At 36.8% G+C, this 17,268-nt stretch overlaps 1 protein-coding gene across 1 annotated transcript in view; it reads right to left on the bottom strand.

Annotated features, from left to right (window-relative positions):
• Positions 1–17,268, bottom strand: part of MYO3B (myosin IIIB) — a 198,163-nt gene that overhangs the window by 53,667 nt on the left and 127,228 nt on the right. Inside the window, exons 30-33 of the mRNA XM_051787359.1 lie at positions 12,578–12,689; positions 11,504–11,666; positions 10,736–10,816; positions 1,954–2,074 (exon numbers count right to left, since the gene is read on the bottom strand). Of these exons, the coding sequence (XP_051643319.1) occupies positions 1,954–2,074; positions 10,736–10,816; positions 11,504–11,666; positions 12,578–12,689 (477 nt within the window). The remainder of the gene's footprint in view (positions 1–1,953; positions 2,075–10,735; positions 10,817–11,503; positions 11,667–12,577; positions 12,690–17,268) is intronic.

The raw sequence follows: 17,268 nt of genomic DNA, 5'->3' as shown, positions 1-17,268 counted from the left end.
ACTGTGATATTTAGCAGTCAGTGAGCTAGAGGAAAAAATGAACAATATAGGAAGTATTTTCCAGGGTAAGTATCAGATCAGTATTATTTAACAGAATTTTCATTTGGGAGGGAAATGGAAAAGATGATGGTGGTGGAACACACAGGTTGCAGATACTTTGACAAGATTCCAGAGGGATTTAAAGATATTTGAGAATGACAGATCTGTCTGAACAAGAACATGAACAAGGTAGCGTAGATTAAGGTCATTAGGCACTGAACTGTAGATTATCCTGCTAAGAACATTTATGAAAAATATATTCACTAGAGATCTGTCAATCTAACAAGTTCAAAATCACATGATGTTCTAGAAAATTACTTCTCCCTTCTTCAGAAATTATTCCTAATAAGCTCGAAAGATCCCTAATACTAACTTGGAATTTTAGTTATGCCATTGCAAAATGCAGCATCTTTGATTTCATGTGATGATCAATCGTAAAATGGAGGCAGACATCAAGTGAGGTTGATGTCTGCGCTCTCCTAGTGAGAGGAGACCTCATCACACTCCTCCCTTCTCTGCTGCCTATTTGACTTTTTGCAGAAGGGTACATCAAAAGATGTACAATTAAGCAAGTTGTACCTTATCCAGAAAAATATGTTTGGGAAATAACAAGGAATTCCAGAGACAGTTTGATGCAAAAACGGAAGAAAACCATTCCTGACTAACTAACATGAAATAAATGAAGAAAAATGTTTAGAGAGACTGTGTGCCTCCAAACAAGTCCAGACGAAAATGTTTATTTACATTGCAAATAATTATAATTCTGGAAGCCAAAGAAAACTGACAGTAGAGAAGTTATTAGCTCCTTCCTTCAACCATCAGTGCAGACTGGAGAACAAGTGACCACACAATCATCAATAGTTCTAAAGAGATCATAAGATACACACCCCTTAAGGATTTAGGAGACAGATGGAGCTGCATGTGCACGAAGGTAATCATAAATTAAGAAACTCGTTCCCCAGTGAGCAGTCAAGCAACTCAACAACAGAGCTACGATGGTAAATTGTAGTAGGCTTGTTCTTTACCCTGAAAATCGTTACCAAAACCATTTATTTATTTAGTCCTTGTCCAGTGGCCTGAACCTTTTTCTTAGTGAAAACAGAACACTGTAAGGGAGAGATTATGGAGCACTATTAACCTACAAGAACGCAGGTGGTTACACCTGAACAAAATCCTCTAATAACGCTCTAGAGCATGCAGCAAAGTTAGCATGGAAGTTAACATAACTCAATGTTATGAGCATACATAGAGAAAGAAGTAACAGTTAATTTCTCCAAAATGGTATCAGCAGGAGAAATCTCATAACTCTTAGCCACTGAAACTTGCTAATGAAAGGTATTAGTCCAGAAAATACAGCCACCTGTCCTAAAAAACTGTTGGTCAGTCAGACATAACAGATCCCTTTTGCCTCATATCCAAGGAAGTTTCAGGGGGAGGTTTGTCTGGAGTGAATGCATTGCTAAAAATCCATTGCTTTTCTCTACAAAGAGGAGTGACTTGTCCATCTGGTTTTGATAGCTCTTTTCCCTGTCTCATTGCTGGTCTGCATGGTGCTTTGCAGGCACAGAAGGGCAATTTTCTACTCTTGGACATTTAATAAGATGTACTGCAGTCAATTCTGCAATGCTGAGCACTTGCAATTTTGTCCCCAATCTACAGTATTCTGGGTACTTACAAAAAGTGCAGAGAAACAGGACAGCAACCCAGGGCAAACAGTACCTTTCCACCTACTGGGAGAATACAGAGATGACCAAGCTGAGGGGGGGAACCTGCTAACCTACAGGTGCCCATCTTCAGAATATATCAGATTCTCTAAGAGCTGGCTAAATCATGATGACATAGCTGCTCCTTTCAGATCTCATTGTCTGGAAAACTGCTTTTGTTAGACAGTAGACAGCAAAGGATTCAACTCACCAGTCTTCTTCACAGCCAAAATCAGAAGTAGAGCAGCTGCTTGTAAGCTGAGGATCTGCTACACGCTCAGTGCTGGTTTTCAATCTTGTGTAGTTTTTACGAACAATATATCCCCTGAAAGCTAAAAAACATAGTTATGAATCAGAAAAATTCTGCACAGCCTGAAATGACTGGCACCTGTCCCTGCAGTGTAGACCTGAATGTCCCCAACTTTTAACGAATTAGTGGATAAGAACATGAGTGGTTCCAATGTTTGCAATGTTACCAACAGCTGGAAATTCTACAGGGCCTTACACTCTCACTATTATAGTGACCACTTGGCACAGTCCAGGCAAGGCCAAACAGGCCTCAAAATGAGAATTTATCTAATTTAAATAGGAACCCAACTTAGAATTTATTAAAATACATAGTATAAAATCACAAATTACCTGATTTAAGCTAGTTAGACTTTTACAGAATTGGAAGCTTTATCTTTTTTTATTGTCGGGTAAGGGGGTGACAAGCCAGGGACACATGTATTCAATTAAAACTAGAAAAATTATTTATGTCTTCTCCTATTCTTTCAATTAACTGCAACCACAACAAAACATTTAAAATACATCTCATATAAATAAGCAGGAAAAAATTTATAAAGATTGGAATTTATACCATTCCTAAAAAAAAGGAGCAGAACAAAATGATCACTAAAAATATTAAATGAAGTAGGAAGCATGCAGTGGAATGAAATGGCAAAGAAAATTCCAATGCATAATATTTGAAGACATCTACATCCTTTATTTCCATGGACTATCTCTGGATTTGGCTACCTAAATAACAAAATTATTTCCATAGTTTTATCTGACAGGAACTTGCTTGAATTTTTGACACCTGTGAGCAGTTAGTAATAAAGCTCCAGCACAAACCACACATAGCAATACATATTGCACTTAAGACAAAGGACTAAAAAGTGCTGCAATATACACTCAAACTCACATATTTTTAATTTTATTTTTTAGGCTTTATTTCAAGCATTATTTTAAGTAGAAATACCTAAAGAGAGAAAGGACTGAATAATGAAGACAGTAAACAGTGCCATTGTTTCAGTATACAACAAGCAGCTGCTGAATAAGAAGGCTGAGCGGTTGTGAGAGAAAGGAGCTGTCTGTTAGTCCGGGAGGATTGCAGCTTAAACAGTGCGACAAAATGTAAAAGAACGTTGGAACTAAGATCAGGGAATATGATTTTTAGGAAAAAAAAAAAGTTTCCTGTCCAGGAAAAGCTTTTAAGCCCACTAAAGGCATGCAAAACCAGAGTCAGTTTGAAGACTAATTACTCAAAGGAGAAGAGCAGCCCTCCCACTGGGGTCCAGGGTTACATATTACAGTAGAATATAGGACAGGCACAGAAATAAGGTCTAGGGAAACCTCATGTAGGATCAGGGTCATGATAATATTATAGATTACAAAAAGAAATCAGAAGGTAAGATAAATACGGAATAAACTGAGGAACAGAGAAATTGATCAGAAGATTAACAAGTTTTCCCTGTATCCCACACTTCTGATTTAATGAAAACACTGAGGTTTCGGGAATAGGAAGTAACAAAAAATGCCTTTTAATGAGAGTTATGACAATAAATAACCATTCACTTTACAGAAAGCATGACAGAAGTTGGGCCTGCTGAGGTGCTGAACCAAATACAGAGCTCAGGTATCATGAGGTTGAGGAACTTTTTGCCCTTAATAATCAGACTGGAAAAGTCTGCTTGTCTGGCAGAGATGAGGCAAGCTTTCACTTGTCCCAAGTGATCAGGCTTCCAATCCTTAACTATCCCCTACTGACCAGACAAGGAGCCTACCCTGATTGCAGCAGCAGAGACAGCTGGCCAGCAGCCACCTCTCTGCAGCTGAAACATGCTGAGTGTCATTCAGTCGATGGACTACTATAAAGAAAAACTGAAACAAATGAACTAATGAGATAAACTTCAGTTTTATCCTTAGTAGTTTCTCAACTTTTAGCAGTTCTTCATATGTGTGTGTCTATAAAATCAACCTTGATACCTGCTCTGATTTTATTTTTAAAAATTATTTTTCCTTTTTTTCCAGAGACTCTTATCTATGTTAGTACAAACACTTTGGTCTTTCCCTCATTCACTACATAAAACCTGCTATATCTGATTTATTAAACATAGTTTTTGCCCTGTCTTCTGTTTTCATATGTATTTTCAAAATCAACTACTCTTCAACATAACCCCTCCACAGGCTGTATTCTAACATTCTTCCAAAATACCTTGAATCTGACAGGTAAACGGTTGTATTTTTCCTACTTTTGACTCCTGGGACAGTCAAAGTACAGATAAACAAACTTCTTTCACTCCCTCAAAAGCTTCATCAAGCATTAGCAGGACTGCATCTTTTCAACATTTATTAACTGGATCTATAATGTTTCAAAAGAAATGCATATGCAGAGAATTCTACTGGGGGAGTCTGAGAGGCTGGGAAGCTGCTCCATCACAGCAATTTGCATTACTGACTGGTGCTGGTTTTGACACTAAGCACTTGGCTCAAAGAGTGTGAAATTAGCAGACTCATGTTGCTACTGCTCCATGAACAATCACTGCATCATTGAAGAATGATTACCAGCTGTCACCTCATTTTCACCTTATTCAGTCTATATTCCAAACTTTCCAGCAACAGTAGCTGTAACCCTGATCTTTAGATAGCTAAAAATGACAGGATCTGAAAAGCAAGACAGGAACTGAACAATTGTAAAACTTCTATTAGTAACTCAGTTTTTGATGCTTTATGTGCCACAAGTTAGGAAATGAATTTTTACTTCTTCTAGTGATCATTTCTCACACAGACTTTTCTGTCAGCTCCAGCACCTCACGAACCAAGGATATATTTACATCAGGGAGTCTGAAATTTGGCGTCTTGCAGTTATAAACTTTAATTTTAAGGTCTAAGTACCAAGGCATATACATTACACCCAATATTGCACAATTCCACATAAGAGAATCAGAGGCATTTTCCTCATAATTCTCACAGGAAATATATAGTTACAGAGTAAATTGTGAAGCACAATGTAAAAAGATCAAAGCTAAACAATTACAGGTCTATGAGAGAAGTATAAAGAAAGGAGATGAAGTAGTACTTTAAAACAGTAGAAGGATTCACTCTGACATTAAAAAAACCATGTTAAGCAGACTTTTTGTACACAGACACATTTTTATTCTATAATATCACCTAAAATAGCAAATAGCAACAACTCAGAAGGAGAACTCATGATTGCTGAAGAGAAGGCATCATGGTAGTTTGGAATCAGAAGTCGATTTGCTAGGAACAGCCTATCACTTTCTTAATTTGTCTAGTTAAAAGAGCATTCAGCAGCTTAACTAACAGCATCTGAGAGAATTAGAGTTCATGAATCTGATTATTCACTCCATGCCAAATCAATTCTAATGAATAGTAAAAGGGATGGAGAGTCACATCTTTTGCTGGGTCCCATGAATACATCTTCTCTTGCACCTCTCACTCTGGACAGACACAGTGTGATGCCTGCTTAACTGCAGAAGAAAAACCAACTCTTGTATTAAGTTCTCCAGCAGAAGCACTATGAGAAAAGAAGTCATGAGTTCTCATGTACAAGCAGTAACTATCACTGATAAGCAGTGACTACTACAAAGACTCACCAAGGCTGCCATCAGGACTGGTGTCACTGATGCACATCAACACTTGGACATAAAGCTTTTAACTACCATGCATCACAGTCTCTGATCTTGAGACTTGGTCAAATAAAAAAAAGTGAAGAGTAATGTGAAACTCTGTCAATATCAGCAAGGAAGAGGTTTTATGAGATACTGTTGGACAATGTACACTGTACACTGTACACTGTACATTGTCCCACCTTGATTTTTGCATGAAATCCAGTAAGAATAGTCTCCATTTTTTCTCCTTAAAAAATAGCAGATAAAACCTAAAACATTTGCGCGTTGACAGAGCTTAGCTCAGAGAAGGGGATAGAATATAGAACCTCTTACTTTAAAACTACAAGGCCTTCTACTTTTCCTAAAATGGTTCCTGCACATGAGCATCAGGCCTTTAATGGTTACTAGAGACAGATACTAAACATGAAGAATTACTGGATGGCCTAAGCTAGTACAGAACACAGTGAGATGGAAGAGTAAAGTTAACCAAAGCTGTGCAGCCTGTACAAAATTAATCTGGTTTACCCTGACTGTGAAATCAAGGTAATACAATTCAGCTGCCATTAGGAGAAACACATATATATCTTCAATGTTTTTTACACTAAAAAATGTAGTTAAATGGAATCAAACTAATTACATAAAAAATATAAAACTGGATCTGCTACTTAGGCATTGTTATTTTCAGGAATTTTTTAAAAATATTTTTAGAAATAAGGTGCTTAGAAGTTTTTGGAACGTTTTACTCACGTACTTCTTAGATCTAGACAACGGTATTAGCTGAGAACGTGTACACACACATGTACACAGTGATACAAATAGATGGGTAAATATAGGGATAAAGATATTTTCAAGAAATACTTCCTTGTCTTCTACTGAAGCAAACATTATATCTTTGCTGCTGAAAATCCCAAAGGTAACACTTTTACTAAAAACTTACATTTATTATAACTGTAAAATAGTAAATTACAGCTGTTCTCTGTCCCTCCTTTTTTTCTTATAATGGAGTAAATTTTGTCAGAAGCACATGTTAGATATGTAAACAGTAAACAACGCTGCACGGGCAGAAGTTGCAGAAAGAAAGCCACTTACAAAGTGTTCCTTCTGAACATCCCCTACTTTTTATTTAAGAAAAAGAGCCCAATTCTTGAGTTCTTGATAAAGAACTTTCTAATGCAATATGACATATGGTGAGTGTGTGAGCACGTGTTGGAGGAGGAGATGGTGGCTCAATGGATTAGTCATTTGCCTTTCACCTCTGGAAGCATAGTTAAACTCAGCCCTGACCAGAGCTGCACAGTATATTCCAGATGGCTAAAGTGGGTCTAATTAAAATGAATTCAGTGATGTCACCTCAGATCTAAGTGAATTGCATGCACCACTCATTTGGCAGTTTGGCAATGTCGGTTCACAAATGAAATAACCAGATTAAAATCCTCCCATAAGTCTTTCGGGACAAGTCACACTGCATGGAAATACGTGCTATCATAAATAGAAAATATATTTTCATAATTGTATTATCTGTCATTTTAAATTTTAATTAATGCATTATTCTAAAACAAAAAAACATTAAATGAGACTTGCATATGAGGTAAATCAGTGAAGCAACATTTCAGTCAGATGATTCAGTGGATATGCACTGATTTAAACCAGCTGTGAATCTGGCAAAATAATAAAAAAAAAAATCTTTGACAATATATTTTTCCTTTTATGTAGATGTAAATCAAAACAATATAAATCCTAATTACAAAGAAATACTTGGAAGTGCAAAGTACTGTCAACTCAAACAATTTGCACAAAATCATTCTTTACAATTCCCCTCCGAGTTAAAACTTAGCATTTTCTAGCCTTCACAGTTTGAGAAAGTGTGACTGGAAGTAGGAGGAAAGACCTTGTGTACTCTGTGTATTCTGAGAACTGAGATGTAGATATGCTGAAGTAGGGTAGCTTTTTTTTCCCCACTTAATTTAAATTCACAAATACTTTGTTTCCTAGTGAGGGTGTTTTCCCCCATCTAAAATAATGACTTTTTTTCCTGTAATATAATACACTCAGGAATTGTATCCTCATGTATATTGTGCAGGTTGTTTTTTTTCTAAGTTTGTTTTTTCTTCCAACATTTCTTCAATGGATAGTGAACTGCTGGGCCCACAGAGATCTCCAGACCACCAGCTCATGTATTTGAAAGGCATCTGTTTATTTTTAAAATGCAAATGCAGCCTACCTCAAAGACTGACTTGCAAGAAATGAACAATCTGAACAAGTCAAGAGGTTTCCAATCAGGAGCTCTGTTCCTCCTTTATATCAGGCTATGATCACTTGCTGTCAAAACCACTTAAACAATATCCTGGAACCTGAATGAAGTCCCCCCACAATTAAAATGAGCAGGATAATCCTGCAAGAATTATTCAGGCAAATCATTTTTCACACAGTTTAAGGTAATGATAAGGTCATTTACAAAAGAAATCAGCGCCTTTGAAATGCTGACTTGTAGACAGAGGACTGCCTGGAGGAGGGCCATAGATAACAGTGAAGACTGGCCTCCTAACACTACCCTTGCAGTCTTTGGAACTGATTCTGATGAGGAGAAGGCCCAATAAGGTTAATACCCCTACTTTGATCTCTGTCAAAGCGTACCAGCAAGAATTAATTTACATTTCAGATGAAAAAGGTTGACAGCATGAAAAGGCATCTTGTTTCTGGTATGTGAATGTGCTGTAATAGATCGGGAATTCTGAAAGGAAGTTCTGAGGAAGCTAAAGGGATAAGCTGAGCGGCTGCTTTTATTGGGAAAGAGATGAAAGGAAAACAAATTTCAATATGCGCTGTTCTGTAGAAACATGTAAGCCAAATGCTTCCTAAATTCCAAGGCCTGCTTGAGAGGGGCAGGGGGGAGGGAAAGGAGAGGGAAGTACATATAGTTTAATTATATGGTTTTGCTAATGTCTGGATGACAAATGCAAACAATTCATCTCACTGCCTGAAATGGCTCATTTAAAAAAAATACAAAGGTGATCATACTCCATTTTAATAGAAAGCTGCCTTGAACTACACTCACGTTAGAAGATGTGGAGGAAAGGAAGAGATTCAGGGATGCTTTTGTCTCTGTGTCACTAGGCACGTAGACAGTGTAATGTAAAGTAAACAACACAAGGACTGTCCACATGTTTTAAAACCTGGAAATTGGCCATGATTAGCAAGTATAAGTTTTGATTTGAAACACGGAAAAATCAGCACACTAAGAAGAGAAAATGTGCACAAGAAATATTTTCGAATAAGAAGTCCTGGGTGTAGGCTTCCAAAGGCAGACATAAATGTGTTGAGGGTTATCATTATTATTATACCCCTTCTACTAGAGAGCCAAAGACAGGAGGAGCAGCCAGCCTAATTAATACAAAGGTGCACCGTGTCACTCTTAACCCTACAGTCCTAATGCTTATTCACCCAGACTGATCACTGAAATAGTTAAGTGCCAGGTTACAAAGGAAGATAGTGTGTGTGTTAGTGGGAAGAATGCTAACAACATTACTCCAGCATTAGGTCCAGAGAGCTCAACAACGTCCAGATTCACTCCCACTGTCTCTGCTCTGCCATGTTTAACACAGCATCTAAGAGATGGCAGGAAGCAGTACAGCTCAGAATCTCTCCCATGTGTGCTAAGAGCAGAATAGATCACTTTCTCTACAGAGCTAGTAAACTGTCTAGATAAAACTGTAAGGCAGAATGTCCCCTGCAGTCTCCAAGTGATACTGCTGCACACCAGCTTCCTATTGCACCTGAGATAACTGTCACTTTAAGGAGCTGATCATAGGAGGACAGTGATGGGTTAACAGTTTCACTTTCCTTCTTTCAACAAAAGGCTGTTGTAAGTTAGGTAATCGAAGTCCAGGTACATATACACTTGTAAATCTAGCAAATACTCTGAAAAATAGTGGCAGGGGGTTCTTTAAGATCTACTTTCTGTGCTATCACAAAAATAACTTTAAATGACAACACAAAGGAGAGGAAGAATGGGAGAGAGTACTTGTGCAGTCCTTCAGTGTTTGTTGTAATGGGAGAAAAAATTTCTCCTTAATGGTTTGCCATTTAATAGAATATTCTGAATTTAATCCTAGAGCTTTGTGATTCAACGTAACAGTATTCATGCAAAGCTGCAAATTATTATTTGATCCTAATGATATTCTGTTCCTTTCTGTAACTAGATTGGTGTTCTGCTTTCTGCTGAAAGTCACAGCAATGTCTCATTTCAGAGTAGCAAACTTAGACAACAAAAAACCAAATGAATTTACCGGGAATGGTTTGAGAACAAAAAAAAAGAATATTAGAACACATCTTTTTCATACTGCCTTCAGACTATAAGATACACAAAAAACAGGTGACAAAGCTTAAGGAATTTGCTACAACTAATTTTTTATCAGTTACAGTCTTTCAACCTGGAGTTGCATAGGGAAAGTGTATTACACTGCATCATATGGAGGCTGCTTCATACTGGCAGCATCTGAAAACACCATTGAGTTCACAGCATTGGTTCTTAGATTTCTGTGCCATATGGTACTCTGCTGTCTACTAGAGACCTACACAGCCCTATGGGCCTGTTTCTCCAGTAATCTCTTTAAAGTTTATTCAAATTCATATTGATATGGCTGCATAGGAGTCTGGCAGAATGTCAAAAGATTGGTCAAAGCTGGCAAACCCAGGAAGCAGTCAAAACAAAAACCTGGCAATCTGCCAAGATCAGGGCTCCATACAAAGACAGAGAAATCCATGTCCAGTGCCTCCCATCCACACTTTTAGACAAATCAATACAGTGTTTCATACCAGCTCTACATGTAGTGGGATCACACTGACTGTGCTCAGAAGAATCTTAGAGAATTAACTCAACAGCTTTTAATTAGTATGTTTTGCTTCCAGAGAAGCACTTCAAAAAGGCCAAAGTGCCTGATACCTGTCACAGATGTCATTTGACACAGAAGAACAAATGATGAGAAGTAACATTTTTGATAGTTTTTGTTTGGACTGTATTTATTTTTTTGGCTATAAACTGACACACAAAATCACCTACAGAAAAATAGGTGTTGGCAATTGAAATACTGTTTTAATTACCTGCTTGAATATGTATAGCAGCATCAGTTCTTCTGTTCCTTATTTCCCTGTACTTCCTGCGAGCTTCATATCCTCTCCAGGCTAAAAATACAAAACCATGTGCTGGAAATTACATTTATTTAAGGAAGTGCTACAAAGTCAGAGATGTGCTGTAACTTTCATTCCTCCTGCCATAACTACTCCAGCCCCTACCCCCAGTACCTCTTCCCCACCCACCCACATGTTGAACTCTGGGTTCAGGACTGCAATATTCACATCCACACAACTTCAAACACCACTTTACTCTTCCAAATTTTAATTGTCACCATGTGCTCACTGATGTCCTAACCAAAATACAAAGGTGTATGATCATCCCTGCTCACACAGTTCCCCAAATTCACTACAAGGAAGCCTGCTAAAGTGCTGGTAATCAGCCTCTGCGCTCCATCTTACGATGTATGTCTTGAATTCTGGTATACGGGCAGGGGCATGCGCTACTGCATTTCGATTATGTGCTGCATGCTAGGACAGACATAGCTAACAATATTTTCATTTTGTGCACAGGCATCCCATCCACAATACTAACATATTTAAATAAAGACATTACCAAACACTAAGATGACACTTTAGAAGTAAATCAATAATATTTGCATCAGTTAGCTGGAGAGAAAGCATCTCTGGTCATTTTCATTTCATAATAAACTATAATGGATGAATAAACAATATACATGCAATTTAACTGATTAAAATGCAAAGACACTCAGTGAAATAGGGAATCTGTACATTTACCTGACTGTATAGTAAGAGCACTGTTTTCTCTTTTATCTTTGACTTTCTTGTACCTCCTTGCTCCGAGCCATCCCTTGACATAGGCTTGCATGACCACCACTCTCCCTATAACTTCTCGAAGGAACAAATTTAACTGCTCTATATGGTAATACTTTAAAAAAACCTGGAATGGAACAACAACAAAACAAAAAAATCAGTATTACAAGCAGACAGTAACGTAACCTCTTGTATTCTGTCTTTTCATTAGTCCAATAGCAGCTTATTCTAGGGCATCATTGTTGAAAAAACTAGCAAAATACTGACTACAAATATCATAGCAATCTTGTGAACCAATTATTTGCTCTTGGTGTGCTTGTGTAATTTCATTATTCCATTGATTGTAATCACTCCATTGCAAAATAAACCCCATATTTACCCCCCTTACAAAGTAAATTGGTCAGGGGGATATTTTCAGATATCAACAATTTTGAAATAGAGCCAGGGATGAGAAATCCTGGGTTGAATCTGGTTTTGGACATAATATTGTCTAAAAGCACTCTGCTTTAGGAGACAAATCCTGTGGGTGCTTCTATACATTTTATCTGGGTCTTGGCCAGGAAAATTCTCCTTGTTTTTCCTTTGTGCACTGTAAAACAACCCAAAATACTATGCAATATCCTTTTTACAGAAGTCATTCACTCCATTTTAAACCACGAACAAAGGCCTTTGATGGAGCCAGAAGGAGCTTACCTGAAACTCCACAAATGGATAAGGTAGCAACCAGGCTTGCAGGATGGGCCAGAGTGTGAAGTTTCAGTCATGTCTTTAATAAGAGCATGAGGAACTTCAGGAAGGCACTACAACAGGAGGCACTGACAGACGTACTGTCCTTATCAAGGCAGCCACGTGCAGAATGCGCTTTGGGGAGGTACACGATGCACCCCTCCTCTGGCAGCACTAACTCAGGGCACCTCCATAACCTGGGAGGCTAAGGAGCAAATTCCTTGCTCTTTTGTTCACTCATGCAGTACTTTTCAAAGTAGACATGTTTTGCTAAAAGGATACTATTATTGGGAAAATCTTAGCACCCTCTACCTTGGTCTTCCCAAGAATCCAGTTGTCTAGTTTAGATTTCTCCAAAATGGCAAGACAGTTTTCTCTGCTACCAAGGGGAGCCTCATGTGCCTTGAATGCAAGGTAATAATACCTGCAAAACCAAGCAGCAAAGAAAAAATTGAATTAACAATCAACACGTACTTTCACTGTTTTTCTCTAGCTCAGAGCTGTATCTTTAGAACTAGCAGGCCAAATTCTCCCTTATAATAAGTTCTCCTCTTAAATTATGACACAACTGTCATGAACAGATATTTGAGCATATACATGATTACGATAAACAATTAATTGGAACGATTACGATCAGTTTTAGAGGCCTGGCGCAGACCCATACTAAACAACACTGACTTTTATTTGTCCCTTGCAAAGAATAGCACCCAACAATTACGTGAAACAACATATAGTTAATGAAAAAAGGATGCAAACATGTTTCAACTGACTTAAGAACCAATCCCTCCCTGTAAAGCCATTATGCATTAAGTATGGTTTTATAGCATTTAAGTAACCCCACTAGCAAACAATTAAGTAACAGCAAGAACATGTGCCAGTTAGTTTTCAAATTTAAGGCTTTTTTTAACACAAGTACACTGATAGATGGTAGCAAATGCCACCTCAGCTCTCATTTATTAACTGCCATGTGTTGTCTTGGTATTAAGTTATACTTCTACAGGTGCTACTCTATTTACATTGTGATTGAGAGGAACCAGCAGGGTGAGAAAACCATTCTACTAATTATTAGCACAGGGAAGAGCCATCAGATGTTCTTTAAAACATGAAGAGAAGAATCTCATCAGCAAACCTCAAAGATAGATTCAAGAAAATATCCCACCTTAGTGAAGAAAACATGGAGAAGCAATTACAAAACTTGGAATTGTACAAGACCTTTTTTTTTAATCAGGAGAATATGATTTTCAAATATTAGCTCCAGTTAATCTCCAGATATTAGCTCCAGTTGTCACAAGAAAGAAAAAAGAACCACTAAAATAGTCAATAAAGATCAAAGGGGAACAAAATGACATCTGAAGTCAGAAGCACTGGAATAAGTCCTGGACCAAAGACACAGATATTCACCAACTGGAGACACTGATGACTCTGAATAATGATAGGAGATTATGTATTACTGAGTTATTTTTAATGCAGTGACTTTCTTAACAACGTGATGATGCAAATTCTTTAGCCACATCTTTCAAAATACCAAGAGTCATGCTATTCAGCAAGAATGGAGAAACATGGTGTATTTAAAAGAAAAAAGTACTTTTCCTCCACCTTATTACCAAACTTAATGATGCCAGTTTTATTACCAAACTTAATGATGCCAGTTTTCACAAGACAAATGCCATTATGAGTTGCACTAATGAAACTCAGATTTAAAATATATGTAACACAAACAATTTGTGACAGCATATAATTTCAACAGATAGTAGACAGATACATGGGGGAATTTACACTAATAATAAAGTGCTGTTTTCTTCAAAAGCCAGTTCAGATAGCCATGTTATTTACACATGTATGTAACATAAGCAGCTTGGGAGGGAGGGAGGCAGGCAGGCAGGCGGGCAGGCAGATAGGCAGGAAGGAAAAAAGGAAAGAAGTAAGGAAGGATAGATTCAAGTGAGTAACAATATCAATTTTCTGGTGATCAAGCACCTTTTTAGGTATGTTGTAGTTAGGAATTTTAAAACCATAGAACAGTTTTTAAATAGCAATGATGCAATAAAATATTCAAGGGGGATCTCATAAATTTTTTACCTACCTTATCAATGACATTCTTATTGCTGCAAAGGTGACTTCTTATTTGTGACAAATCTGAGTAAAAAGTATTTTTGAGTTGTGTAATTTAACTGCCTGACTATACAATCTTGTTTGTGACAAACTTCACTTTCTTTCAAATGTAGTAACCTCTCCATTAGCTCTCTTTCATGATCTAGAATGTATATGCTTTTGGTACTCAGAAAAACCCCCCAACAATGGTACTTTTTCCTATTACTTAATGTTTTAACAAATGTTTTCAGAAAATTTATCTACAGTCTAAGAAAGCAAGCTATTCAAAATGACAAGAACTTTCCAAACCATGGGAATAACTAGAGTTTCTGTTCCACAGTTCATAGTATGTAAACATTGTCTCCCAATATTTATTAAAAACTTCCTCTAAATGGTGATTTTCCAAATGTTTTGATTGATCCAAATACTGCACAGAAGACACATGTAACTGGTTAATATACTTCCTGTTTCTTTTCAATTATGTCATCAAAAATAAAGCAGAAATCACTGCACTCATTAGAAATAGGGACCAGCAATTTATTTTTTATTATTTCTCCTTCAGAACTACTTTTTGAGTATGCATTCTGCACCATAAAAGGTTCTAGATTTGTGTTCCAAAGCTCAAATCCATGTTTTTGAGATAGAAAACACTTTGTTTTCTATCTGGTGCCTGTTTTCACGACTGAATCACATAACTCCAGATGCCCAAGTAGTTTGACTTGATGTGCTCAGGAGAACTATATGGCAGCACAGCATGTGCCACACAGGTCACCCAACTGTTTTATTTAATTTAAAAATTTTGTACAGCAATGGACCCTATGGAAAATTTTGGAGGAAGGTAAAATGTTTCATCTTAATGTATCTGGTAAAAGCATGCAAATATTGGATGTGGTGAAATGGTAAAGAAAACATCCAGGAATACACCCAAAACTTTGGGATATATGCAACTACAACTGTTCATTTTGATTTATTGGCCTAATTTCATCTCTGTCATACTTATGTAAATCTGCTGTGCAGAGATCACAGAGTGACCTCTACTTGCAACATATCACCAAGAAACCAGAAACCTAATTTCAGAAAAGTAGAGCTAAAAATCACATTTGCTTTCAGATGAGATGAAAATTTCATGACTCTACTTTTTTATTTCCATATTTGCATTTGTTATTTCAGCACAAAACGCAGTAGTCAGGAATATTTCAGTGTTCTTCTACGTTAAACCAATACTTTCATTTCTATTTTTAAAAATAAAGTTTATGGTCCTTCATGTTCTATTTCATAAATATACACATATTTGTGCAAAAATATATTATTTTCCTGGGTTATACATCCTGCTTGAAAATTTCCTACATGTTACACACACTCACCTACATGTTTCCTAAAAGTACTTGACTAATCACAGTAGCAGTTAAGACTAAGTAAGAGAAAAGTAATTTCCCCTCTGAAGAACTGATTTCTCAAACCTGATGAAACTCTGGAATTCTGTATTTCTTAACTACTGGTTCTTAATCTGCACTACACACTATCCTACATGAAAAGTATTTCAGAAAAAACATACATTAAAATGGGATTAACTGTATTTACTAGTCATTAAGAATGTACCAACATTTTTTAGAAGTGGATTTTATCCTCAGACCAACAATTGCAAAGCTAGGACATGCAGAATTACGGTTAAATGCCAAAAACATCCAAGTGTGCTAAGATATGGAAAACTTCAGAATGATGCTATGCATTAACTATCTGTTTAGGGCCAAAGCATTTCAGTGTTGGTGGTTTTAGATAAACTGATTGTAAACAAATGGTTCAATTTCTCACCACTCTTCAAAGGGTGAACTGTGGAACTGTTCAATAAATAGCATTTAAACAGCACCATTAACTACTATACCAGAGTCTCTTACTAAAGCTCCCTCTGCATTCCAGATTAAAGGCTGCATCAGTTCTACATAATTAACTCAAACCAGTAATGATTAACTCTTTTTATCTTTAAAACAAATTTTTGTACTAAAATATACTAGTCTGAGGTGGAGAATGAATATGTGAAAAGCATGAAGTGCAAGAGGGAAAAATCCCTTTCTAGCCAGACCACCAGCAACAGTAGGAAGATTCTCAGTATTATAAAAACGTTTGTTCCTTCTCAGCCCTGGAGCTGGAAAGTTTAAAAAATCCAATTATTTAGAACTAAAAGAGCCATAAAATAACTTTCAAAAATTTCTAACCTGTATTAGTTGTATCTCACCTCTTTCAGAAACTTTCAAATCTGAATTCACACAAATAATTACATTTGACTCTATATTGAGTATGAATGAAAAAATGTAAATAAAAATGAAAAAACATTTAAGACACTCTTGAAATTCAGTAACAGATACCAAACACTCCTGCTGCCAATCATCAGATAAGCACAGAATCACAGAAATACTCTCAGAAAGATATAATTTGGTCCATTGTGCATATACTATTCATAAGTGGTTATCCAACTTTCCACTTCTAAAGTTTTCCTATCTTCTTCATTCTGCAACTGTTTTGCACAGCAACCAGTGTTCTGTGAATGAGAAGAGTCCAGAAAGTGTACATGGAAGGTGCAGTAGTTTACCATATTTAACGTGTACAGTAACATTATACAGATCTGGGGAAATCTTAAAGCCACTGAAACAAATAAACACTTCCGTGGATAACAGTAAAATCAAGATATAGGGGAGTGTTAAAATTTTCTTTCCAGAAATCACTTGCAAACTTTGGTATGGTGCAGGTTCAGTGCTAGAAGTAAGCTTGCATTAAAAAGGCATCATTTAAAAAGAAAGCATTCCTTCTCTGCAGCAAATCTATTGACTTCTAATTTAATTTGGTTCTTCCCTGATTTTGCATAATAAGCAAGTCTATCACCACTGAACTTTTGGCGCTAGAAGAAAGCACTTACT

Source organism: Manacus candei, unplaced genomic scaffold (assembly GCF_025592945.1).
Source record: "Manacus candei isolate 608988 ecotype Guabito, Panama unplaced genomic scaffold, ASM2559294v1 h1tg000023l, whole genome shotgun sequence".
In the NCBI taxonomy this organism is placed as follows: domain Eukaryota; kingdom Metazoa; phylum Chordata; class Aves; order Passeriformes; family Pipridae; genus Manacus; species Manacus candei.
Note: the sequence above shows the minus strand (reverse complement) of the source record. Positions and strands in the feature narration are given on the sequence as shown.